The sequence below is a fragment of the Zophobas morio genome, unplaced genomic scaffold (genome assembly GCF_036711695.1).
Source record: "Zophobas morio isolate AGI-343-1 ecotype UQ-CSIRO unplaced genomic scaffold, CSIRO_AGI_Zmor_V1 ptg000058l, whole genome shotgun sequence".
In the NCBI taxonomy this organism is placed as follows: domain Eukaryota; kingdom Metazoa; phylum Arthropoda; class Insecta; order Coleoptera; family Tenebrionidae; genus Zophobas; species Zophobas morio.
The window spans coordinates 4,151,503-4,177,821 of NW_026972163.1; the positions used below are offsets into that span (position 1 = coordinate 4,151,503).

The 26,319-nt window shown below is 32.7% G+C and overlaps 1 protein-coding gene across 3 annotated transcripts; it reads right to left on the reverse strand.

Moving 5' to 3' along the window:
- Nucleotides 1-277: 277 nt before the first annotated feature.
- Nucleotides 278-25,472, reverse strand: Axo (axotactin). 3 transcript variants are annotated; one of them, XM_064075269.1, is made up of 21 exons: nucleotides 25,004-25,472; nucleotides 11,530-11,781; nucleotides 11,319-11,475; nucleotides 11,045-11,264; nucleotides 10,575-10,995; nucleotides 9,300-10,526; nucleotides 8,898-9,246; nucleotides 8,629-8,846; nucleotides 8,399-8,572; nucleotides 8,111-8,336; nucleotides 7,805-8,055; nucleotides 6,791-7,216; nucleotides 6,539-6,736; nucleotides 6,195-6,483; nucleotides 5,511-5,827; nucleotides 4,204-4,388; nucleotides 3,877-4,143; nucleotides 3,626-3,824; nucleotides 1,189-1,307; nucleotides 539-596; nucleotides 278-468 (listed from the first exon to the last, which is right to left on the reverse strand). In XM_064075269.1, the coding sequence occupies exons 2-21, from the start codon at nucleotides 11,774-11,776 to the stop codon at nucleotides 305-307; spliced, it is 5,712 nt and encodes a 1,903-aa protein (XP_063931339.1). In that variant the 5' UTR covers nucleotides 11,777-11,781; nucleotides 25,004-25,472; the 3' UTR covers nucleotides 278-304. The 3 variants fall into 3 exon arrangements, with proteins under 3 accessions (XP_063931339.1, XP_063931340.1, XP_063931341.1); XM_064075270.1 differs by lacking the exons at nucleotides 278-468; nucleotides 539-596 and adding an exon at nucleotides 624-882; XM_064075271.1 differs by lacking the exons at nucleotides 278-468; nucleotides 539-596; nucleotides 1,189-1,307 and adding an exon at nucleotides 624-882.
- Nucleotides 25,473-26,319: the final 847 nt, after the last annotated feature.

Sequence of the window (26,319 nt, forward strand, 5' to 3'; positions counted from 1 at the left end):
TACAGGGTCGCTAGAATGTGTGAAATCGGTTGAATATCTTAAGAACCAATTGTACAAGTCAACTGAAATTAGGTATAAGAAATTGTGCTCAAATTATTCGTCAAAAAAAATTTTTTTTGCTTCATTTGTTTACGAGATGCAGAGCCAACTTAATTTGTTTTAAAAGACACTATCATATAATTAATGCATTTTTTAATGGAGCTTTTTTCCATACATTCTAGCGACCTGTATAAATGTATCTTCCTTTGGAATAGTTCTTAAATAATCAAAATCAGTATTTTGTTTATAATTTATTTCAACAGTTTTAATCTAAAGATAACACACTTTCAACACTCCGTCGATTACGTGGAGCTAGTCTTGGACCACCCAAATAACTTATAGGATTTCCGAATTTTCTTTGATGATCATTTAAAAATACAGGTTTAAGGATGTTACCAAATCTGAATAGTTTTTCCAGCGAGGACTTGTCTAAAATATAAATAACATGATTGAAACATACTAAACCTAGAAAAATATCTATACATATGTTAATTGTTACCTTTTGCTTGAATCTCTCCGTCAAGATCATTATAAGATGCATGATTTCCGTTAGAAATCTGTTGTCAAAAAAAAAACACCAAAAATAAAATAAAATGTGTATATTTGCTAAAGATGATTCAGTCGACAGTGAATAACACAAAATTAGGTGGTAATTAATACTTTGAACAAAAATGTTTTGAACAGTATTATTTACAGTGAAAGTTAACCCAGTACCGGTGAAGATGTGCCAGTGAATTCTGAACTTCCCATTTCATCAATCATATACGGTAGTTGGGTGGCTAATGGATTGTTGTGCGGAGGTGGACTTCTTATGCGTGCCCTGATAGGTGGTGTCAAATGTACCTAATAATGAATATTCTACATTTTAACTTTGTGCAGGACAGTTTGACCTCATGCTGTGCGACCTATTGAAAATCATGCGTAGCCAAGCGTGGACATAAATATATATATGCTGTCAGTTCATGCCAAACAGATGCAGAATAGAGTGCAACACTCATTCATGTAGCCTTTATTTAAAAAATGTAATGTCACAAATTGTTGTTAGTCATTTATTTATGGGAGTTTATAGTATATTTAATTTTCACTTTGTAAATTTAACGTGACCTCACTAATAGAACTGTAAGGTGCCATTGCTGCGATGTTACTTACAGGTTTCTGTGTTAACTCCTCGTCGGATTTATTATTTTCTTCTTCTTCTTCTTCCTCCATTGTCGTTAACAATTCAGAACTTTCTTCAGGTGTATCCCAAGCTAATTCGCTAGCACTGTCTGAAAGGATGTGAAACAGCTTATATCGTTAATTAATAAATATTTTTTATTGTGTGTAGAAAATTAAATATTGTTTACCGACCAACTGTGACCGTAAATTAATAACAATGTAATTGTATTTTTACATCGAATATAAAAAAAAAACACGAGAAATGGAGCAACAAAAATGGTATTTATATATACAGAGGTTTCAAAACACTATTCACAATCGCGTAAAACGTTTTTAGAAAAATTCGTCATTTCGTTATATAGACAACCCTTATGCTTTCAAAAATGTAATGATTGGTAGTGTGGTTCTTTTGCCTCCCCACTCCCCGGTAGACGGTCAGATACGTAGATTCAGTTAGTCAAAACGAAAAGACGCTGGAATGTGGGTGCTCGGGGTGTGTTTCATTTTATTTGTAAATCTACAGTAAATTAAAAGGGCACCATTGTTACCCTCATATGAATATAGTATAAAATGATTTTATTCGCACAATGCGTCATGTACTGGCGTTAAGACCACCAGCATCTGATATTGTTTCAGGACACGTTCGTACTCGTAAAAATAAAATTGTTAAGTTATTCCATACGATCTCTTATTATTCGATCGAAATTATGCATTTTATTTTCTTGTATTTATGACGACGTTGCATTATTTTGCTCCACACGTAACACGTTTCTGATTTTATTGAAACTAATATGTCCCAAAGTTTTAATGCGATTTGTTTTGCTGTGTTGCTATTGTTGTGATGTTTAATGTACATGTTGATTTGAAACAATTCACTTATTGAGATCTATTTGTTTTAATTGTGATATTTTTAATGGGGTGGATGATGTTTCCTAGGTTATTATTTGGAATTAATAACTTCTCCACGATTTTTGCAATATAAAGTAAATTGCACTATTCAAGATTTATTAATTTTAAACATTGATCCATTTTGAAACTTGTTATGAGTATAATAAATGTCACCGTGGATTCAACGTGGGAAGAGGTATTTTATTTTATGCTGATTTTGTCTTATCATTAATGTTCTATGACGACTTATTCTCGGACACACCCAGAGATATGTAAAAGACAGATGCGGTTATAACTTTCCCCATCTAGGGCCAACATCTATGATCTAAGAGTAGCAATACTTTGTGTCGCCTATCCTTTTCTATATCAGCACCAGTACTATGGAATGCTAAGTGTAGGCTACATCGATCACTCTCTAAAAGGTGGTTGTCTTGTTATTGGCCCGTTCTAATGGCGGCAATTATAAATAATCATAACCACCCACAGTCTGAGTGGTCTGACAGGGACCGGCACAAACACAAGAACGGCATCAACGACAAACGTTGCGCCAACTGATTGGTTGCGCCGTACAGAGCGAGACCTTCAGATATCGGGTTACCTTTATACGTGCTAGAGAAAAAGAGGGAGATATAAACGTACAGTGACATCTTGGCCCTAAACGTATGTCCACGAGAACATTAAATGTCTGTATCTAGTCTTTTACATATCTCTGGACACACCTCTCAGCGAAGTGTACCAAAACTACACTACCAAATTTACTACAGCGTGAAGTACTGTTTGAGTTGGCAATAGAATTAACCAACTCTGGCTTAAATCAACGTAAAATAATATTGCGCAATTATTTTATAGTTAAGGAGTCATACAAAAAATTTTAGATGGGACTTATCGCGAAACATCTTTATCACTCTGTAATAATAATAACTTTATTCAGCCGTTACATAGAAACACTACATTTGGCATCGTTCCACATAAAAACATGTATACAATATTCTACAGAAATAACATGTAATGATTTTTTGAGTCGGCAAACGCCTTATCGTTCAAAATATCAGTTTCGTGCACCAACGTACTATTTCACACACTGGTTATCCAAAGAAAATGGATCCATCGCTGACCCAATGTGCGAGTACGATCGCTGCGCTCGTCGTGGTCAAAACTCATTCGTGCCACAATAATCGCCTAATGAAATACGTGTAATAATGTACTAATGTCTGCTCCCAATATGACTAATTCACCAGCCTATTTTTCGCCCTAGCTTGTATATGTCTAGCTATTTCAGTAAAATCTGCTACAGCATAGATGACGCAAAATGAAGGCGCAGAAAAGGTGTATAATCATGCATGTGTAGGTCTAGTCGACGCCATTTTAGAGTCTACGTTTAATGCTGTTAGTTCGCAGTTAACCAACCGGCGTTAAGTCATCAATATTAGCAAGACCAATACTTCTTGAATCAATTTTCAAAATATGTTTGGTATCATAATAAGTATTTGGTTTTCGTTAAAGCTTTTCATACAAAGCCCTGATACAAAAAATAATTTACCTCTGAAACTGATCCGTTTTTCTCGTTTGCTATCAACTCTTTTAAGATTTCTGGCTGGAATTTCTTCCAACGAAAGTGTTTCCTCTGCCGGTATTGCAGTTGGCTCATTATCTTTCTTAACATTATTGGCTCCATTTACAGTTTCGTTTGGTAATTTGCCATTTTGTGTTGGAGGTTTAGAGCCCGCGTCTGACGACGCCTAAAACCGTTCATAATAAAATAATAATAATAATAACCATGAGTTCCATTACTTGAACAAAGGGTGTTTCTTGCATTTTAGCAGCTTGCTCTTTTGACCATAATATATTTGCATCTGTTTCAAGTTCTTTTCGCCGTCTATATTGTTTATCGGTGCGATATAATTCGTAAATACAACAAATAATAATTAAAACAAAAAATACGGATAATACGACAACGACGATTTTATCTACACCTTCTTCTTGTTCAGTCGTGGCGAGATAGTCCGAAACATATAAAATTCTTTGAGGGGCATCTTCCACCCAAGTCTTATCTTTACCCTGTAACAATTAAAACGCTGTATTAGTTTGAAAAGTATACTTTTTCAACAACATAGTTACTTGACTGATGTTGAGGTTCGTCGTGCCTGGTGTTTTTTCATGGAGAACGTCAAACTGAGTACTGCACTGAGCACTACGAACGCCTTGAGGATTTGACACATTTACTTTTTCCGCTCCTGTTTTAGTAAACAACATGTATTCTTCTAGTGGCTTCATGACATGTTCATTGACTTCGATTAAAATATCTAAAAAGAAAAACAATCATTTGTTAATACATGATTTTTTTCTTTTAGGAAAAACGTAACAAGTTTCCGCGGTTTATCTTTATATCAAATGACTGAATCACGTAAGATAAATCCTTCTGGTACAACTTTAGATGATAGATTTGCATGTCTTTTCCAATTTTTTTTTTTTTTTTAGAAAAATTATTAAATATGTCTTCAAAAATACTCCTTGCTGGACTGGTTATGATTCAGACGCGAAGAATATTCAGTATTGTTACGTAAGAAATCATTATTATCAAACATGCACAAGAATATTAATTTCCCTGACTATTTGTGTAAAATATAAGAGTACTAATTTTGAAACTATTATTTTATTCTATTAGTAGTTATCAACGGCATTTTCGCCATATTCCTTGCCGTATTTTTTTTTCACAGTAATTGGTGGGAGTTCTGGACACTTTTTTACAGTCGATTAGTTTGGCCAGGACATTTGCTATCTTGGTTGCGACCAAGATTGTTATTAAATGTAACTTTTATGGTACTGGATACAAATTTTGCTTATGTCAAACTTTCAGATGTAACATTAAAAATACAAGTTTAAACCATACTTCGTAAGTTTAATGTACTAGAATCTTTGAACAGATGCAATAATCAAAGTGCATGAACAGTGCGTGACCCTACCGTGCGTATTAGTTAGAAAACAATTGTTAATCCAGCTCTTGTCGAGTGTTTATGACTCATTCTTTTTGTAGATTTTGTTGTGGTTATGTGAAGGTATGTTGGTGCTGTAGGCGATGTTTGACCGTTTTATTTCGTTAAGCATGATTTTTTTTTTCATTGTTTTAGTAAAATGAATCATTTAAGGTTAGTATTTAAGTTAGTTTTCGTGCTTCTCTTGCTTTTACTAGTGGAAGCTTTATACTGTCGTAAGTGGGTTCCGTTATGAATTAGGTTAACATATTTTAGTTTTTTAATAAATGCATTATATAATACAGTGAAAAATTGAATTTAATATGTACTCCTATAAATTATCAAAAATCTTCATCAGCATTGTAAGCAGTTGAACAAGATCTTTATTCTTATACGATTCAGTGCATGAATTTGTATGTGATTTGTAGAGGAACACTTCAAGTGAGTACTTACTAGACAAGCAGCCACTGTAACCTTTGTATATCGCAAATCTAGGATCATTTGTGTTGTGACCGCCAATTTGAACTTCATTAGCTCCCAGTTCCGGTACATTAGTAAACGTCTGCGCCTGAATTTGTTGCATTTCGATGATCTTTCGATCTACCAGCAATTCCGAGTCATTATGGTCTCTTCTATAATACACAGAGTGACGAGCTCCATTAATAAAACTTTTTTCTTTAACGGTTGCTTCGAAAACAGCACCTTCTCTGTCCTCTTGTATAATCAAATGTCCATCTGGGCTCAGGCCAACCAGAAAATAAAAACTTCGGCTAAAAAATTGGTAATTTAAGAGATACATTCATTGTGCTGGTACATAACAAAAAAAAAATCAGTGCCCGACTATAGTAAAGAGCTGAATCTGCTCATTACCTCTGCTGTTAATTTAGCTGGATTTTCTTTAAATTTCATTAAATTAGTAAGCTGTAAAGGTGATAAGTATATGGAAAATACAACGGAAAAATGTTAATCACAAGATTACAGTAGATACATCCAATATTAGTCTTCTACATGCGTCATAATTTAACAAATAAAATAAAATGTGAAGGATAAACAGATCTTACTATTGACTTTTAAAATAAAAATAATCTACAATATTAACGTAGAATTACTTGGCAGCAGTAAAGCGAGAAATCATACTTGTTTTCAGTTTGCAGAAGTAATAAGACGGTATTCTTCTGTCTGACATCCATGCTCGAAAACGCAAGTTGTATTTTAACATGATCCACGGAACCATTCAAGATATACTCTCTCCATAAGATGGATTCTCCACTGAAATCAGCTCCTTTTTCTTCGGAGCAAAAATCACCATAATAACTTGTATGTTCACAATCACACGAATGATCTTGGCTCCTAAAGTTTTCGATGCAAATGCCCCCATGTTTGCATGGTAACGTATCGCATTTCATACTACAGTTCGATTTAACGCCTAATAACAATTTAAAAAGAACAGTGACCTTTTGATTATATAAAACAACCATTACCTTCATCAATGTCTGTAACTTTAGGCGGGAGATCTATCAGCGTTTGTCCAATTTGAAATCCTCTCATGCATCCCACGTATCCCGGCAAAATGGGTGGATCCTCCGCTACTTTTAATAATGTTTCAGGGTCATATCCGCCTAAATTTAATTGAAAGTAGTCAGTGGGAGGCGCGGGTGGTCTTTGTGGAGCTAAAACCTCTGAAATAAATCTCTATTACAACTGCATTCAAAATGATTCAAATTAATTCACACCCTTTTCTGGGTTAATCCATGGTTTATTAGAGTATGTGTCTAACAACAAAACTCCCATCGCTAAGCTTTCGTTTCGATCGTTTACGTACATCGTAGTCTTGTTCTCGCCACGTTCAATTGCGATCTGTACAGATTTACTAGAATTTAATTCCGGATGTTCGACAGTTACGTCATAGATTTCACTGCCGTAGTTAAATAAGAATACAACTTGAGTACCGTTGCAGATATATAAATGAACAAAATTATTCAAATGATCATTTGCGTAGAAAATCAAAGCTAGTTCGTCGTATGTTCTTAGATTTATTAATATTTGTTCTTCAAAGATCTTTTTTAAAGCATTCTTGTCCATTTCTTCTTCTGTACTTAGGTAGTTCCGTCGGAGAAAAGATTCAGGTTTTGTGAAAGTTAAGGCGTTAACATTAATATCTGAAATTACAAAGGATTTTAGTATATATATTTACCTACGCAAATATATATGATATCTATTTCAGCATTATCAAGTAGTAAAATAATAATGTGTAATTATCCTCTAGTTGACGATGGATTATTGTCAACGTTTTTCTTATCTCCTCCCTTGTGTCCAGCCGATGATAAAGGCACCTTGATTCTCCAGTGCCAACTAGAGGGACATTTTTGTTGATTTTACTTGATAATACCATTTACTGCCTACTAAACAATGAAAATCACATCTATAAGCAGTAAATTACACAGTAGGTAGTTCTTAATTATGTGTATAATAATTCTGAAGAAACTACCATTTCACAATCTTCACACGTAACGTGGCTATTAAATCTTCTTTGTCATAATAAACAGTATTAACAGTATAAACAGTTATTAACAATATTTAAGGTATCACTTTAAAATGTTGTGATATATTAGTTGACAATATTAAAATTATCAGACTAACAGTTAACTCTAAAAAAAAATCCATTTTCACTAACACGGTGCAATGGTGCAGACATAACGTGTGTACCTAAATCATATAAAGTGGAAGCGTAATTGTGTACTACTTACTTTCTTCGCAGTGTACTCCCTTATATGCCCAGGGATTAGGGCATATACACTCAAATGTGCTCCACAGTTCTTTACATTGAGCTCCATTCTGACAAGGATTAGGTACACAGGAAGGTTTGCAGTCCTTGATAATTTCACTCAAGTGTACACTCATGTAACTATAAATGTCCAAAATTTCTTCATTTACAACTAAACCTCTAAAACATCCGATAAGGCCTTGATGTACAGATGCCTTTGGTTCGAGCCAGTCACTGTAATTATTTTACTGATAGAGATTTTAAATATAAAACAACACAAACCACATACTTTGGTGCTCCTCCAATAAACATTGAACCTTCGAAAGGCCCAAATTCTTCTTCAGGTTTTAGGTCATCCATAACGTGTTCTTCATTTAACATTAGTCGTACGTGATATTTATTATAGTCGATCCACAGTTTGTGCCATTCGCCTCCATTTAATTTACGATGAGTATTAATTATTAGTTCTTTTGAAACACCCGTGTTAAGTGTAAAATTAAAAGTCAACTGACCATCTAAAATTAACATGAAACGAATTAAACAAATATAAACTTACTCGTAAAGCAATAATGATTACCGCTAGTTAAAGCAATCATAAAACTTGGATAATTCGGTCTTATTGGTGGTTGATAAAGTAAAATAGCCTTTTTTCCAGTAGTTCGAAATGAGAAGGCCAAGTCACCTTTTCTCCATCCTGGCACTTCGATATATGATTGACTTGTTGTAAAAGTAACAACATACCTTTGAGTATCTAGAACAAACTTAAAATGTAAAATTTTGCCTGTTGCAAGTACTTCTTTAACAAACTAGTTTCAACACACTCCAAAGGACCTAAAGTAATTCGTCCAAGTGCTTCTTCAGGTAGTTCAGGATTTTGTAAAAATATCATTTTAGTGATACCAAGGCTATCAGAAGTAATGAAGTATCCATCGTCTGAGTTCCATTTATCGTCTGCAGCATCATCACAGTTGCACCATTGGGAAGGATTTTCACATTTTTTCCCAACAGAGCAAGGACAGGTTCCTCTGTAACATAATGATTAGGAAAAATATGTTTCGCGAAACGTATTCCCAAACCTTTTAACATCGCCAATAAAATCGACCGTTTCGTTAGCGGAACTTATAAACCACGTTGCCGAATGTAATCCTATAGGCGCTTTATAGCAATCATACTTGATATACTGGCTACAGTTTAGAGAGTGTGAAACTAATTCTTGAAGCATATCGGCAGTAAATTCTCTATATTTGATGGTAAAGCTGAAATCTTTCTCAGACGGCGATCTAACATCAATTTGACTGGGCAAGTTGTGTTCGACTATAGTTTTAGTAGAATCTTCTAAGCTTTGAAATTCACAACGAACATGGGCAGGAGGAAACCTTCCGTTTCCATCTATATCGATTAAATACACATCAGGTTTCGTGTAGCCTTTAAAAATTAAATATGAATATATGAAATAACAAATTAAATTAAATGCTTGCCTAACAACGCAAGTTCTTCACAAGTTTTTCTATATTTGGTAAAATGGCAATTTTTGCCTGTATAACCGCTGTCGGTGCAATCACAGATAAGTTTGTCTTCCTTCACTGAACATTTACCACCATGTTCACATGTGTTTGGTCTTAAGCAAGGGTCGACAAATTTACAGTTGTCTAAGGTGACTTCTCCCACTACTCTCTCAGACTGTAATACAGATCTTGGTTCTAAACTTTCACCGTTTACAGTAATGTCTCTCATGCAACCAACTAATCCCGAATTTGATCGAGATCCACTTCCCGCTTTAATTTTATCACCAATCGCAAATTTTAAATCCTCAATTCGTTCTTGTTTTTCCTTGTTATCGACTCTCAAAATGACTTCACCGCCAAAATATGTTAAATTCAAAAAGTGCCATATTTTCGGTGTTTTCTTAACGCTGATCAAATGAGTGATATTTTTGACCATATCCATCAATTCAAATCTTACTTCGTCGTTGACTACCCGAATTTCCCAGTACAATTTTGTATTTGTTTCGCTAGACGCCAATACACTTAAATTACTACTGCTTTTAAAATTAAAGCTTATCGATAAGTTGTCTATATAGTTGTTTAGCCACCATATGTGTGAAGAAGCAAAAGGAAATGTAATTGGAATTTCTTTCACATCGGTTTCATAAAATTCTGGACGTAAAATTCCTATATAGTGCACTTTTGGGTTGTTTTTATTTAATTCGTATATAATTGAAATGTCATTAAAAAACACATATTTCAGTGATCCTGCGAAATTGTTCTTTGATTTTAATCCCGTCTTCTTCTGCAGTTCAGGACCTCCACCTATATAGATTTCAGGATCTATACACAGCATTGGAGAACCACTAATGTTTAATACAACATTTTCGTTATTCAAAATTAAATGAATTTTGTCGTGATCGTGAAAAATCGTCAGGTTGTTCCACTGATTTAATTTAAAATCATTGATAAGTCCCAGAACGCGACTCATGGACTGACTACCGAAATCAAGCTCGATGTGTACTGAATTATTGTAAATAGATGCCGCAATATAATGGTCGATTCCATGCTCTCCTCCTGCTGCATAAAATAGAGCAGAATCATCAAATCTTGTCTTAAACAACATCGAAAAACGGTTAATAGAAGAATGCACTCTATCTTTCCAATCGTAGACTCTATAAGAAACGTAGGACGATCCCCGAAGTGTCAATACTGTGGCAGCTAAAAATTGTTACTCGTGTAATGTGCAACTAATGTTTAGCAACTTACTATAAATATCGCAGAACTCTCCTTCGTATAAAGTACCAAAACAATCACATGTTAAAGAATTGTAGTGGTTAATACATCGGGAGCCTCTAAAACAAAGATTTTCAGAGGTCTGACATTTATCGACGCAACCTTCTTGAACGTTCTCGTGTTTAGTTGCTATTAAAGGACTAATAGGCAAGAGATCAGATGCTGATTTGCCAGTACTAAGAATTACATCTTTTATACAACCAACGAACGATTCTATGATGTACTTAACACCATGAAGCCGTTCTTCGGAACTCAAGCCTCCTATAAGTATTACTGATGTCACGTTCGCAGAAACCCCGTAGTTAGTTTCTTTATCTAGTCCATCGAGGTTTTTTTCTTCTTTTTGATCATCAACAGTCGCCATTAAACGCCCTCCATGCACGTCAATTCTTACCTAAAATATTTTAGCTGTATTCATTTAAAAAAAGATGGAAGATCCTTACTGTAACTGAATGCCACTCATCTCTATTAAGACCTCTACCAACCGTTAGCGCAGTTGAATGTTTACCATAGACATGAACAACTTTTAATTGACCTTGTTCAACAATAATATACAAAGCGTACGGCTGCAATGAAACTCCGGCAGGTACTTTAACGTTATGGTAGACTAGAAGCCCATGTGGTAATCTTGTTCTAAATTGGAAAGAAATCTGCCGACACAATCTATGAATCGGTAAAGGTTAGCAATTTTTGCGTGCTTGAGGTATGCTGTTTCACCTCAACTGAAATGTTTGTATAATATCACCATCAATTTGAATAAACGTGTTAGATTGAGCAAACATAAAAGTATTGTGATTTCCTGTTTCTTGGAAGGTTAGTTGAGGCCCACGTTTCTCTTTCGGTACCGTAAAATTATCGGATTTAAAGGACCGATCTTCAAGAATTAATCAATAGTCCTATTCATAAAAAGAGAACACAGTGTACTTACATTTTAAGGACATGCATGTCCGTATGCACTGGATTTCGGTGTTAAATCTGTTTTTGTCGTTACCAGCACAGCCACCCCAAACAAATATCACACATTTATTTTTGTCGTGATCAAATGCCCACTTATATAAAATTCTGTTACAAGGACCCTTATCGGGAGGTCCTGGACAAGGATGACCAACATCACGATCAGGTTTACCCAAAACAACTGTTATGGCTACGCCCAAATTGATTAAAAACAGCCACATTCTTCCTAAAATAACAAGAAACTAATAATTTCAGGTTACGTAATAGATTATTAAACTTTTTTTTATACTTCGGTAGATATTTCATTGTTTTTGGGTCAAGAATAAATATGGTACCGTACGCTTAAGCAGTAAAACTATTTATCAAAAATTCACTTGCTATTTGATCGTTAGTACATATTTCGAAAATTTTTATTGATATTAGTACTGATAAGTAAGGTATCTAAAGTTTTCATGTTGAAGATAATTTCTAAAAAATTAATACTGTTCGAAATGAATATTTGTCAAATAGAGTAAGCCAGAAACAACGAGTTTACGTCATGATAGGTACTTTATTTTGTTTATCCTGTTATCGGTCATGGAAAAAATTCTGTCAAAAAATGTTTCCAAATTTTTATATGTTTGTTTAGTAACCTTCAAAATATTCCCCTTTTACTTTCTCAAGAGATTACATAAACATGTCAAATACTCGTTAAAATCAAAATGTCACATTACTGGAGATTTGTTCTAAGTTGGTGACACATAGGTACTCGAAAAGATTAATCGCAGTATTAAGATGTAATAAGTAGGTAAAGACCGACTGATGTTATCAGTTGAAAGATTTATTAATGACTGAAATTATTATACGAATAAATCATACTTATTACATAAAAATCATAAATGACCTTTATGAGAATTCACAACAGGTTGTTATTAACTAAGAGATTACTTTTCTGCTAATGATTAAAAAAGTGGTTCATCAATATATTGTATGTATCTGTTGTTAAATATATTGAATAATTTCATAGAGTATTCTTTTCTAAATCATATTCATTAAAACTGGGTGAGTCGTTGTGCAACAAAGTTATTTCCTTGACCGTTCCTGACAAAAACAAATATATATACATACAGTTGCCGCCAAAAAATTTCAGACGTCAATGTCATTCAGTCGTCAGATAGTGTAAAGCAACCTTTAGATGTTTAGGTATTTTGAAAGTTTGACATTCCAGGTGTCCGAAATAATGACAATAAAGCATAGACTACATTAAAATTTTTGACATGACAGAAAAGTGATGTTTAAAATTTTTGTCGGAAACTGTATTTCTCCTATAGAAAGCTGACTCATTTTGATAACCTGATGTTTTTAAACTATAAATAAATCCGTAATGCAAAAATTGTGTTGAATTATTTTCATTAAAACCAATATCAGATCTAGATGTAAGATGCCAAAGATTAAGTCACTGAATCGGATTTTTGTAAAGAATGTCATAATACAAACATACATACCTTCATAATAATAAAAAATAAAATAATAATATCATCTCAATATCATTTACAAATTTACATTTACAAGGTATACACCGTGTTTCAAAAATGGCGCACTAACGGAACACCACGCAATTGAGCATTTTATAATGAATAAGGGAAAATTATGTAAAACATTCTAATTGACTGGTTGTTCATACAAGCTGTACATTTTCTTTGAATACTTTGTTCCACATTTTCCAATATTTCCTCTACGGCAATTGCTACAGCCTTGTGATTTTATTTCGGTGATATCCTTCATATAGCCCAGAAGAAAAAATCTAAAAGTTTAAGTCTGGCGAAGGAGTCCCCCTCGCCCTATCCAACGATTATTAAAATTTCTATTTTAGCCACCGTCTGACAGTAAAATGTGTAGAGGGCCATCAAGTTGAAACCACATGTTACGTTCTCTTTTAACATTCATACGATTGCGTAATATCTGTGGTCCAACAAGTTGATTATTAATTATTCCAGCCCAAAAATTAAAAACCAATTTAAGGTATGTTGATGTCCTCTTACTCGTACAACGTGTGAATAAAGCCCAACAGTAATTATTACGCACGTTGAAAATTCCTGCCCGCGTGAAAGTAGACTCATCAGTCCATAATATGTTTTTTTATAAAATTGTATCTTTCATATTCCCCGATCAGCCAACGACAAAATTCCATCCGTGGTTGATAATTTCTTGCTGCTAAAGTTTGGACTTTCGTAAAATGGTATGGATGTAAATTTTCTTTCTCTAATTTTTTTGCATTAATGTAAAGTGAATTCCAACATCTTGTACAACTGCTCTTGTACTTCGTCGGGGTTGATTTTCAAAAATCTCGATGACTTGTTCTTCTACTCTTGGTGTTCTTGTTGTTCGGGGGCGGCCTTTGTCGTGGTTACCAATCACTTGTGCAATGTTCCCAGTTTCTCTCAAACGTTGATTAAGTCTCACGGATACATTTTTGTCTGGGTAGCGTCTGCGAGGGTAACATAAAACGTATTCTTTTGACACAACAGTACAATTTCCATTGCAAGCTCCCACAGTAGAAAACAAATCACAGCAATCATGGGTGGAATACATTTTTAAAATTTAACGACAGAATTGTTACAATTACTAACATTTCGTTATTTTGTTTGTATTTTCGTTTAATATCATTACCATGGTAAGACACCCCAACAAAGGAAAGTATATCATTACTTTGCAGTGTTACCATTGTTGGTTTACAGCTAATTTCAAGGATTTTAAGGACCCTGTAGATTCTTTATTTTTAAAGATCAAATATTCTCAGTAATTGATTTTGTGATAATATGCTCGATTTAAGGTAATTTTAAAGAACATCAAATGAATAGATTTTTAATTAATTTACTTTTTAAATACCGTCTTTAAAGACCAGTAGATCAAAAAATCAGTAGATCAAAAAATAAGTAAAGAATTTTTTAAATATTTTTCTGGTGATGACTACTGTAATCCGTTCTAGTGCGTGATGCTCCATTTTTCCAACACCGTGTCTCCTCAATTAGTAGGTACCTACTTATAATAGAAAACTTGCAAAATTTGGTCACCGTTGGCCTCTAATCTTCATTTTAAGCACTACTTTGTGCGCGATTAAAATCGAATGTGAAAAACGAAATTTGTGCTTACGCAGGTTTTATAGTTCGTGTATATTTAAATTACTCTATATTCAGTATATCAGAAGGATGGTTTGTAGACTAATCTTTATAAAAAAAATATTTCATTGTGTATTCATTTGTAATTAACGCATGAAACCGATTTTTTTTTAATACGGTACAAAACAATTGTTTTTTATCTTATCTAATGATCTGAAACTAGGTATGTTTTTTATGTTGTAAATTTTGTTTGAATTCCAAGCAATACTTACATTCTTCAGTAATTTAAATCAACGCACGATATTAAAATCCACACCGACCTATTTTTTGCAACTGAGAATAAAGCAACATAATAAATAAAAGCAGTTCGTGAAAATAAGTTTACAAGAACTATTTTGTCCCTATATTTTGTGGAATTCATGAAGCCTGTTACTTTATTACTCATTTCCTTATTTTCAGATATTATTCCTTTTATGAAGTCTAATATAACTAATTCAAGGTTGTTTACAATAAAATTAATTTTGTATCTACGAGAACTAATATTCAGACTCAACCTATGTACTTTTTAGATAACTGTGCACTCATTTGTTATTATCAGCGTCGTTTATTTATGTCAGATTATACGACAGTGATATTATTTTAAACGTAACTTTGGAATACGGCATAAACAAGTTTATTGAATTACATGGATTTTGATACATCTGCAGAACTAATAGGCTATATGTTTTGTCAGGTGTGAAAAATATGAATTAACCGATAAATATAATTCCGTATGTAATATGTAATTCATCGTACTAACATACTATTTATGTACGATCACAAACCTCACCACTCCGCCTGGGGTATATTTTTTCCAGTTAAATAGAATGTTGCCAACATTTCTATTCACAACGAAAATATCATCCTCTAGCAAATGCTGGATCTTCAGTGGTGTTTCTCATTTCCGGCTATGACTAATACAACATGAGCACGACGGTTTGCTCGTCGAATGCTAGTTAAGGACATTTTTATTTAATAATTACAATAATTAATAAATAATAAATTTAATAATTCGTATATTTTGTAGGAAAGTACTGTTATTTTCTAATCAAAATGAATTGTTGTAAGGACAATTGGATCAAGAACTCGTAGGTAGGAGAGGTTCCAATTGGTTAACAAACTTCCTAACGTCCGTTTATTTAACTGTGTGGTACATTCTGCAAAAGTTTTTTCGTACAGTTACTGCAGACGCATCTCAGGAAATTGCGAAATCGAAATGAAAACAGTCGTGGTTTGGCAAAATCCAAATTGGTAATTGTGTCATACTTTAAAATGACGTACGGCCCTATTTTGTCAAAAGGTGACAGCGACATTGTCAAATTTGATGCAAATTCTAATATTGGCTGTGCGAATTTTTGAATTTTCAAATAATGCTTCAAAATGCTCTGTAGTATAGTGTTCGAAATATTACAAGGTTATATGGTCCCACTAAACTTAATAATGGGATGTTATATTTTGTGCGGCTGGTTACCGGCTCAGTCCTAGCGTCATGAATCAAGGATATGTCTCAATATCTTGTCACCTCAATATCTACTGCTGGGTAATCCCCTTGAACATTTTTGGTACATTAAACAAACACAAACACAAATTACAACTGTGGGTTTGCCTTATTAACTGCTCGATTGTCGTCTTCACAATACCCTAATTTTCCAACAACCATGTAACCTTGTAGCATTTCGGAAACTATACTTTTCAACGGCCGCAATTATACAGAAGTATGCAACGACGGCTTGTTCTGGCAGCAATATAAACCGACAACTTTCGTCCCTCTTTGACTATAAACAACCGTTTCATGCTACTTCTAAACAATCTAAGAGTAATAGATATACTCGTATGTTTTCTAATTAACTACTGGTTGAATTCATTATTTTTCAAACAGCAGGGACTATTTTCGGAATTCGAAGTTACTTGAGTGAATAGCGTTTATCATGAAACGTTATTGACAAAAATAATAAGCAATTAAATACAAAAAGAATAAATCGCCAAAAGGTGTTCTGAAACGACTTAGCACATTTTTCCGTGTAAAAGTATCTTGGTAAAAATTAAATACAGGGTCACAAGTAAGAACATGTGGAATAACATTAACTAGACTTATATTGTGTCACCACATTAAACCAAGAGAAAAATGTAAAGAAATTAGTCATATGCACATTGTCGACTTAAGAGTCGACTAATTTTAAAACACTTTAGACCTAAAATGTTGTCAGGCAAATACCATATTGTTTGTAAATTTCTCGAGCACCTAGATTATGTTGATGGGAATAACTTATTGCTAAGCAGATTAAATCAGAATGAAGCAGATTAGAACAGACAAATCAACAGTGTACTTCTAGAATCTAGTGTCCCCATTTTCTCATCAACCTCATTATTACATGTCAATACTTGGTCCTAGTAGTAGGTACCTCCATTGATAGAAACATGATTATTTGTATGTAATTTTAATATTTTTTGCATTTTTATTAATTAAAAAATGTACGTAAAATTTTAATCAAAGTTAAAAATCAGTTTATAAGAATTTTAGTTTTTGCCTCCTTGGGTGTATAATCTCAAGATGGAGGTTTGAAATTTTGAACACTTCACCTTAATCTATATATATAAAAATGGATGTTGGTATATATATCTGTGATCGATAGACTCCGAAATCGTTTGACCGATCACCATGAAATTTGGCACATGTAAGTGGTTTTTCATGGAGAAGGTTTTTGTGGTATCCGCTTTGCTGTAACTAGCCACTAGATGGCGCTACAGCACATCAACTTTTACACCGTTCAACCGATTCTCATAAAAATTGGTACACGTTGGCATTTGACTATGGAGAATATTTTCGCCCTATCCATTTTGCTGTAACTCGCCACTAGATGACGCTGCAACACATCAACTTCTGTACCAATCAACCGCTCCTTATGAAAATTGATATACGTTGGTATTTGACCATGGAGAATATTTTCGCGCTATCGATTTTGCTGTAACTTGCCACTAGATGGCACTGCAGCACATCAACCTCTCTGTTAAAGTAGAGAATCAGCGGCACCCATATATCTAATACTACTATATTGCTATCAGGCCTCAAAAGAGTCCGAAAACACAACGGCAGAGCAATATATCGGACCTCTTTGTCTCTCTATAGTACCAAACAGTACTGCTCATATACTCGTACTTGCTTGATTTTTAGTCGATAACGTGACTAGATGTGTTTTGACATTTCATACGTTCGCTTCTATTTTGTGTACGTGCGCACAGACCCTCGGTACTTTTCTAGACAGAAAACAATATCTTCCGTCTCCCTTTGTCCGTGAACACCGTTTCTATGTTACTTCTGAAGAGTTAGCAAGTATTAGATATATGGCGGCACCAATGACAGCATTGTTTTCGTTGGTATTACAACAAAAATCGTATTGACCGCAAAAGAAAATCATTAGTGATGTTCACTGTCTACAATCCTCAAAGAGTGAATTACTAGAGATTATTGAAAATGCCACCCAAAAAATCAAACTGATTCCGCGCATTCCAATGGTTCCTACTGATTTGCCCTTTACATTCAAACGACTACAGTTTCCTGTGCGTCTTGCTTTCGCGATGGCAATCAACAAAGCCCAAGGGCAGTCTCTGCGCGTTGCCGGATTAAATTTAGGAAATCCATGTTTTTCGCATGGTCAACTGTATGTTGCTTGCTCCAGAGTAGGAATTCCAAAAACTCTGTACGTCTATACACCAAATCGAAAAACCAAAAATATTGTTTACCCACTAGCGTTACGATATATGTTAGTATTGATTAAAATGTGTTCAAGTTGTTTCAGTTATATAGCGAATACAATAGTCAAAAATTTTGTTCATTCACGTGAATTACTAATACAAAAATTTGTACATTGTGTATACTAATGAAAATAAATGGAATAGCATCAATATGAGTTATCTTATTATTCAGTTTTCTACAAAGCATTCTGCTCTCCAGACCATACATATATACAAAGTAAATATATACACAAGCAGGACAACGTCTGCCGGGTTCCGCTAGTATATACATAAAAACCACACATGATTTAAATGTAAGACATTCATTTTGCCAATTATCAATATTCTCATGTTTTTACCTCCCGAGCGTAAGCTAAGAAAGTATTGTAATATGATACAGCTGACAAATGGCTACCTTCATGTTTTCTCGGCGTTTTATGACACCTAGAATACGAAAAAAGTAGTCTCCCGTTTCCGTCTGTCTGTCTGGCGTCTGTGTCGATTTTTATTTCACACGTACTCTCCGAAACTACTAGACCGATTGTTGTCAAAATTTGCATGTATATGAAGAATGTAGATGGTAAAACGCTAACCAAAATTTGTTAGCTATTCCCACCAACAATTTGATGGTGTAATTTCAAAGAATTCTATTTTTAAATGATTTAAATGTTACACAGTAAAATACTACTATACTTGTGGTGTACGAATCCGCTTTGAATTTTTTCCCTAAACGCTCAAATATTCAACAAAAAAATTACACAGTATAATAACATTTTACTACTAACTGAGGATATAACCGTTCGTCAGGCGTCAGAATTCCCCCTTTCGTTGCCAAACTTGGCGGCTTGTTTTTTTCTCTTTTTCTCTCACACTGTATATTATCTATGTTTATGGCATCATAACAAATTTTTGAAACCTCTACATTATTTCTGTTATGTTGCACTGCTCCCGAATACTTATTCTTTTTCGTTCCTGCTTATGTGTTAAAAAACCGAGGGCGCCATAACTTATTGAAATTTTTTTTTCTTTAGTAATAATTGTTATTAATTAATATTTTAATAAATATTTATAAATAATGGATTGTGGAAGTGATTCACTAGAAGTAGAGGATAGTAATGATAAACTCAGGTAAGTAATAGTGTTTAAGCGACAATGGGTGAATAAAATTAAATCTCAGACGAATATCATACTTCAATTGTCATGGAGTAATAAATTAAATTGATTGAAATTAAAAAGATTGAATATACAGTTTGAATTTGTAATTACAGTAAATATTTTTATAATAATTAATGATAAAATGTTTATTTCCATAACTTTTTTTTAATTATTACAATTTTATTACCATTCCTTCATTTATTTTATCGTACTTTTTGATAAATTATATGTATACCAGCGTAAGGAACTTCGTTCCGTACTGGTATCCCATGATACCTCCGTCTTTTTTAATGATCAAATTAAGAGCGAGTCACCCCATTTTCTCGAAAAAGTGAGAATACGCATGTCTTTATTTAATAATAATTGTAATAATAATATTTAGAACATTCTGTTCGACTGTGGCTTAATTAATAATTTTAGTCCTCTGCTTTGAGGCCATAAACTCATTCAGATCAAAACAAATTTCTGCGTGACATTCTTGCGATGTATTAACAAACACTTGAAGTTAAAGCTTGTTATTATTGGGGAGAGGCCATTGTTTCCGTTGGTTCTCTACTTTAAATATATTTTATATTAACCGCACTAGTTCAATTTGCACAATCCCTTGCAATTTACGCTTCCAGGCGTAAAGGATGTGGGGTGATATTTAAGTCGCTGATTTTTACTTTAAAGAGGTTATCACAACAAACATCTCAAAATCTCATTTTTTTTAATTCTTCAAAGGGTCGATTTCTTATTTTCTCGATGGTTATGTATTTACTTAGCACATTTCAGCAATGACGACGCTATTAATTTTCTCGAGGGGATGAATACAACAATTTTAATCGTTGTTCTATAACTATTAAATCAATAATATCTTGAGAAAATTTTAAAAATCCTTTCCATAGACTTTAAGAAAAATATGAAAGTATGACTTTACAAATTTAAACATTAACTTAGCTAATAAAATTTTCAGGTGAGATAATAAAATTTGCAGATATCAGAAAGTTTTTGGTGAGGATGATCTGATAAATTTTTGCTAGTGTTTTACAATCTACTCGATTAAAACACATCTAAAATTTCACAACTATCAATCCATTAGTTTTGTATATTGCCTTATCTAATCAAATCGGCAAACGTAAATAGGAGATCTATATTTTATTCTTTAGGAGTTATGGAACACCGAGAAAATATGAAATGAGACATTCACCTAACGGACGAAGCTTACCCTTGAGAAGGAAAAGTATATGGTCTTTAGAAAACATGTTCAGGTGATTTTTTTTTTTATCTCTTTTTTAAACACATATTATTTTTTTCTAACAATTTAATAATAACATCTATTGAAAACAAAATAAAAATTTCCTTTCTTGAAATTTTGTTTACGAAGACTAATTAATCCTAAATCAGTGAAATAGTAATTCTGCTTTTGAAGAGAAGCGAACAATAATTAATAATGATACTATACAATTTTTTATCTAAGTATGACTATCGCCCTGCAACACGTATTTTAAAAAATATGAATGCAGTGATAAACCACAAGTATAGACTCATCATATTTTGCTTATTTTAGATAGGATTTATTTGAGAAAATTTTGAGATGACGTCCTCAATTTTTCGGAGGAATAAACAAATATATCTTGAATAAAAATTTATAATGCTCACGACCACCTTAAAGCGTCTATAGTCGTTGTGACATCATTATATTGTATGATGGATGATTAGACAAATAAATTTTAGTTGATGTCATCAATTTTTCAGAGGAAATAAGTAAACAGATATATTTTGATTAACAATTTGCCATGCTTACGATAACGTTAAAACGTCTGAAAGATTTCAGAGCATTCGGTTTTGCAGTTACTGATTTATTCAATAAAATGAGTTGACTCATACATTAATTTTTTTGAGTCACCATGTATAAGCAAATACTATTAATACGGATAAATCACAAGTATAGACTCATCATATTTTGTACATTCTAGGTAGGATTTATTCGGCACAATTTTTTCGGGGGAATAAACAAATATATTTTGATTAAAAATGTATCATGCTTATGATAACTTTAATCCATCTGATACATTTTAGAGGATTCGGTTTTGCAGATTCAAAATTAAATTGCAAAACGTTACATAATTTTGATTTTTTTTTCCAAAAATCTGGACGTTTTGGGTAAAAATTCAACAGGGATTCATACACTACACTTGTATATGTAAGACTGTATTATTTTATACAATTTAAAACCTATTTACTAGGTACAATTTTGAGGTGACGTCATCACATTATTGGTGGGCATGATTAGACAAGGTTTGGTTTTAGTATTTTACTATCTATATGATATTCATAATAGACATAAAATTTGACATCAATCGGTCCAATAGTTTCGGAGATTATCTGTCGTAACAAAAATCGTCACGGACGACGGATAGACAGACAGACGGAAACGAGAAACCTTTTTCTTCGTATTCTAAGGTTCATGAAAGGTCGAGAAAACGTAAAAGTAGATTCGACGGACTCGATTACAATACTTCCTGAGCGTAAGCGAAAATGTAATCGAGAATGGTTCACCCCATTTTCTCAAAAATTATAATAATGTCACACTCACCTATATCCTATATTGAACAACAAAAAAATAATTGTTAATACAGTGACAGCTCCTCGCCTACAATAATATTCGGACCGTTTTGCTGTATTGTATCTTAATTAATTAATCTTCTCCTCTGCTTTAAGTGCAACGTGATTATAGTTGAATAATATAAGCACTCGAAGTGAAGTATGTAATTACTAAGAGTACATTTGTACATTTTCCCGTTTATTATCTGGTTTAAATATATTTTATATCGTCCGCACTTGTGTGCAGTGGTTGATTTACGCCACTGGTTTTTACTTGGTAGAGCTTATCACAAAACAAACATCGCAAAATCATATTTTATAATTTTTCATAAAAGCATGTTTTGTTGGACTGTGCTTCGGGGGCGACAGAAGTTCTGTCGAAATAAACTTCGACCAATTTTTACTTACACTTCCATGTTGCTATATTGTAGTAACCCTTATACGCAATAAAATTACATATGAAATAGACACCGTGTTCACCTACAACTTTCAACCCATAAATAACTCTCGGTGCAGAATCAATTACTTGAGACTTAAATTCTATGTTATTCATATAAACCTGTTAAAAATTCGGAAAATACTTTTACAAAAGTTACATAGTTGTATGAATTTCTCTTACATTCTTATTAATGGCATTATTATATTAATACTTGTCGATATATGTATGACACTACGTGTACTTTTTACTTCCCGAGCATAAACTAAGGACGTACTGCAATAAGGTCCATCCAAGAATAGCTACTTTCATGTTTTCTCTACGTTTCATGACCCCTAGATTATGAAAAAGTAGGTTTCGGATCTCCGAAGCTACTAAGCAACTGTACCAATGATGGTCAAATTTTATATAGGGATATTGTGTAAATGGTAAAACGCTAACCAAAATTCGTCTAGGCCAATCTTGGAATGACGTCATCTCGAGAATTAACAGTAGAACATGTTATATATTTAAATTTCATGAAATAAGATACTTCTGCACTTGTGGTTTATGAATACGAGTAAATGTTTATACTAGATATTCAGATTTTTTTGAAAAGAAATCAAAGTTTTATGGCAGCATTTTGCAATTTAACTTTGAAACTGTTAAACCGAATGTTCTGAAATCTTACAAATATTTTATGGTTGTCATAGGCATGGTAAATTATTAATCAGAATTCAATCGTTTATTTCCGCTCAAAAAAAATGATGATCTCAAAATTTTGCCTATCTAAAATATGCAAAATATTATAAACTTATATTTCTGGTTTATTTATTATACCTTCAGAGTTTTTAGAATTACTTATACACGATGACAAAAAAATTAATTAATGAGACAATCTATATTTTGTTGATCAAATCAAAAACGACTCACCCCGTTTTCTCGAAAATTTGAATATACAGTACTCTTATTATTGGTATTACACTGCACCTATTTAAATTGTTACACGTGTCCTTGCTAAAATGACGATGACATCATCATAAAATTTTGTAGTGAGAAAATTTACTTAAAATGAGTACACATAGCATGCTTCTTTACTTGGCACTTTAGCAGTCCATACATATCTTTATTTTAACTTATAGGGTCTACCATCAAAAAATAAAATTGTTAAAATTTAATTTTATGATTTTTCGAAGAATCTGTATTTCTTTGCCTGCACTTCAAGGGCGAGAGAAGTTCTATCTAAATAATTTTAATATACAAATTAACATGCATGGAGTACTACTACTATTGATCTCAGATATTCTTTTCCATGCCCAATATTAATATGTACGTTAGACCAAAGTGACTTGAAATTTTGTTTAGGACACATTTCTTACTTTATTTCCCAAAAAATATATATAATCTAATTGGTTTACATTTTATTTCCACACAGCATAATTATAAATTATTTTAGAAGACGTTATCTACATATTTTCAATTCATAAATCTCTAAAAATAAACAGATGTCTTTATAACCACAGTGCATTGCTCACGTCGGTGAGTTACTGTGTATACCTACTGACGGTGGTTACCCAAGTACCGCACAAATATTAGTTATTTTCATCTGTGTAAACTTGTATTTGTAAATATATAGTTTACAATTTAATATAACGTAGAGCATCGCTTCCAACATACACAAAAGCGAAGCTATACCTACTTTCTTTTTCTGTTATTCTGTTGCTAACCAAACCCCAAACTTTAAATCTAAATACACTTGTGTCCCTTGTTTTCAACGACTTTTGTTGGACTTTCTTTAATATGACTGCATGACGCTAAAACGCTGTTTCTAGAATAAATTCAATAAACTAAAGTCTTTCAGAGAAGAAGATTTATTTTTATTTCTTTTTTTTTTTAATATGAAATACGAATAAACAAAATATCTAATTGTATCATTCATTATTATTATTAGGTCTCCTTAAGTCATAAGCGCGACGTTCAAGATATTATTTATAAACCATTTTTATTCATAACATTTTGTGTAAACCATACTGTAATATATCTTACAGATCTCTCTAAAATATAATAAAATTAATACAATGCAGTAGCATAGCCACAAATTTAAACTGTTGACTAAGAGTACTTTACGTTAATTTATATTCTTATATTCTAATAAATGAACAAAAGCTGTTTAGCGATTTTTAGCATATGTTCGTTATTTACTTATAATTGGCTTCATATTCGTTTGTTGTTAGTTTTATCTTTGCGGTTTAAAAAATATTATCAATGAAAACCTATAAAACATTGAGAACAAATTACGCCAAAATATGGCTGAAACGATCAGCATAATATCTACCGAAGGAGACATTCAGAAACAATTGGTCTCAGACAAAATTGTATCTATTATAAATAATAAGTTCAATTTAAAAGTTAAGATGGCTTACCCTCCGCCGGAAGTAGGATGACGTAAAGAAACAATTTGAAGGCGTTCTACTGTTGTGGAGAATTAGCCACTTATAAAATAATCACTAGTTTGTCTGTAGCTTGATTCATATAGCAGTTATCTACTAAACCGAATTAGAATGCATATCATTTTGACCGTTTGCGATAATTAAGGTGCAAAAAAATTGAATTGAATATTTTGTATTCTTCATATCTAACTCATTAATCTAAGCACGTAATCTAGGTGCTATTCGTAACGACTTCACTTTACCATATGATAAATCTTACAAAAAAACAGCCGAGATAATAGAAATATCGAGATATGTCTCTTGTTTACACAACAAAACTGATAATTATTAACGATTGCGTATAATTTCAAACTTTAAGACGGTGGCGCGCACTACCCGAAAGCAACAACAAGATATTTATCAAAGCAACTTACTGGCGAACAAAACACCGACAGACTGGCGAAGGTTCACGAAAAATTATACGTGGTAACGTTCTCCTTGTTATTCCTTTCGAAATCGTACATGATGACAAAACTTGTTAATAAGGACACAAATATTGCTAAAATGGACAAAATTTGTTCTTAAATGTTGTGTAAAGCTTCAAGCGTGCGTTCAATCCTCGTTACAGTATTTGACATTTTTTTAGAAAAAAAAAAAATTATAAAAAACGACCAACGTTTTTTAAAAAAAAAAAACTACTTTCAATTAGTTAACTCCCAAAATGAGTTTGGCTCATTTTATAAAGTGAAATAAATCATATAAGGAATAAGATATAACTGACACGTAGCGAAGGCTTGACTAATTTCATCTAATTGCAGGTGTAAATTAAGAAAAATTTCTAGGTACACAGATTTTTGACCTTCAATGAAAATTTTGCATTTTATTTAACGTTACGTCATCTTGAGTAAGTATGGAAGCCATAATTTAAAATCACATTAAGCTGTTGCAAATCACACGTTTTTATCATCTTAACATTATTATCACATTTATTCAAACACATATTAAATATTGGTTAATTAGTGATGTAATATTGTAAGTTGTGATTAGATACTATTATTTGAAAATGAAAACTAATATTTGTAGAAATTTTTTAATAGGTTTGTGTCAAAAAAAAAGAAAATTCATTCTTGCTTACAAGAAACTATAAAACTCGTATTATTACTTTGATACAGATGTATACTACATTTTACGTTATACAAGAAATAATGGTATTTTTTTAGATAAACTGGAAGTAATGCATCATTTTTTCGCGTTAATAGGAGTACGAACAGCAAGCGGAGCCTATTAACATTTACGAGCCTTATCAAAGG

What these genes read in the sequence shown, in the direction of transcription:
- Axo (XM_064075269.1), bottom strand. Translation starts at nt 11,776, where the DNA reads ATGTGGCTGTTTTTAATCAATTTGGGCGTAGCCATAACAGTTGTTTTG. An exon ending in TTTGGAGTGTGTTGAAACTA is followed by an intron (nt 8,573 to 8,628) that starts GTTTGTTAAAGA and finishes AGTTTGTTCTAG; the next exon opens with ATACTCAAAGGTATGTTGTT. An exon ending in AGGAGTTAACACAGAAACCT is followed by an intron (nt 597 to 1,188) that starts GTAAGTAACATC and finishes TTTTGACAACAG; the next exon opens with ATTTCTAACGGAAATCATGC.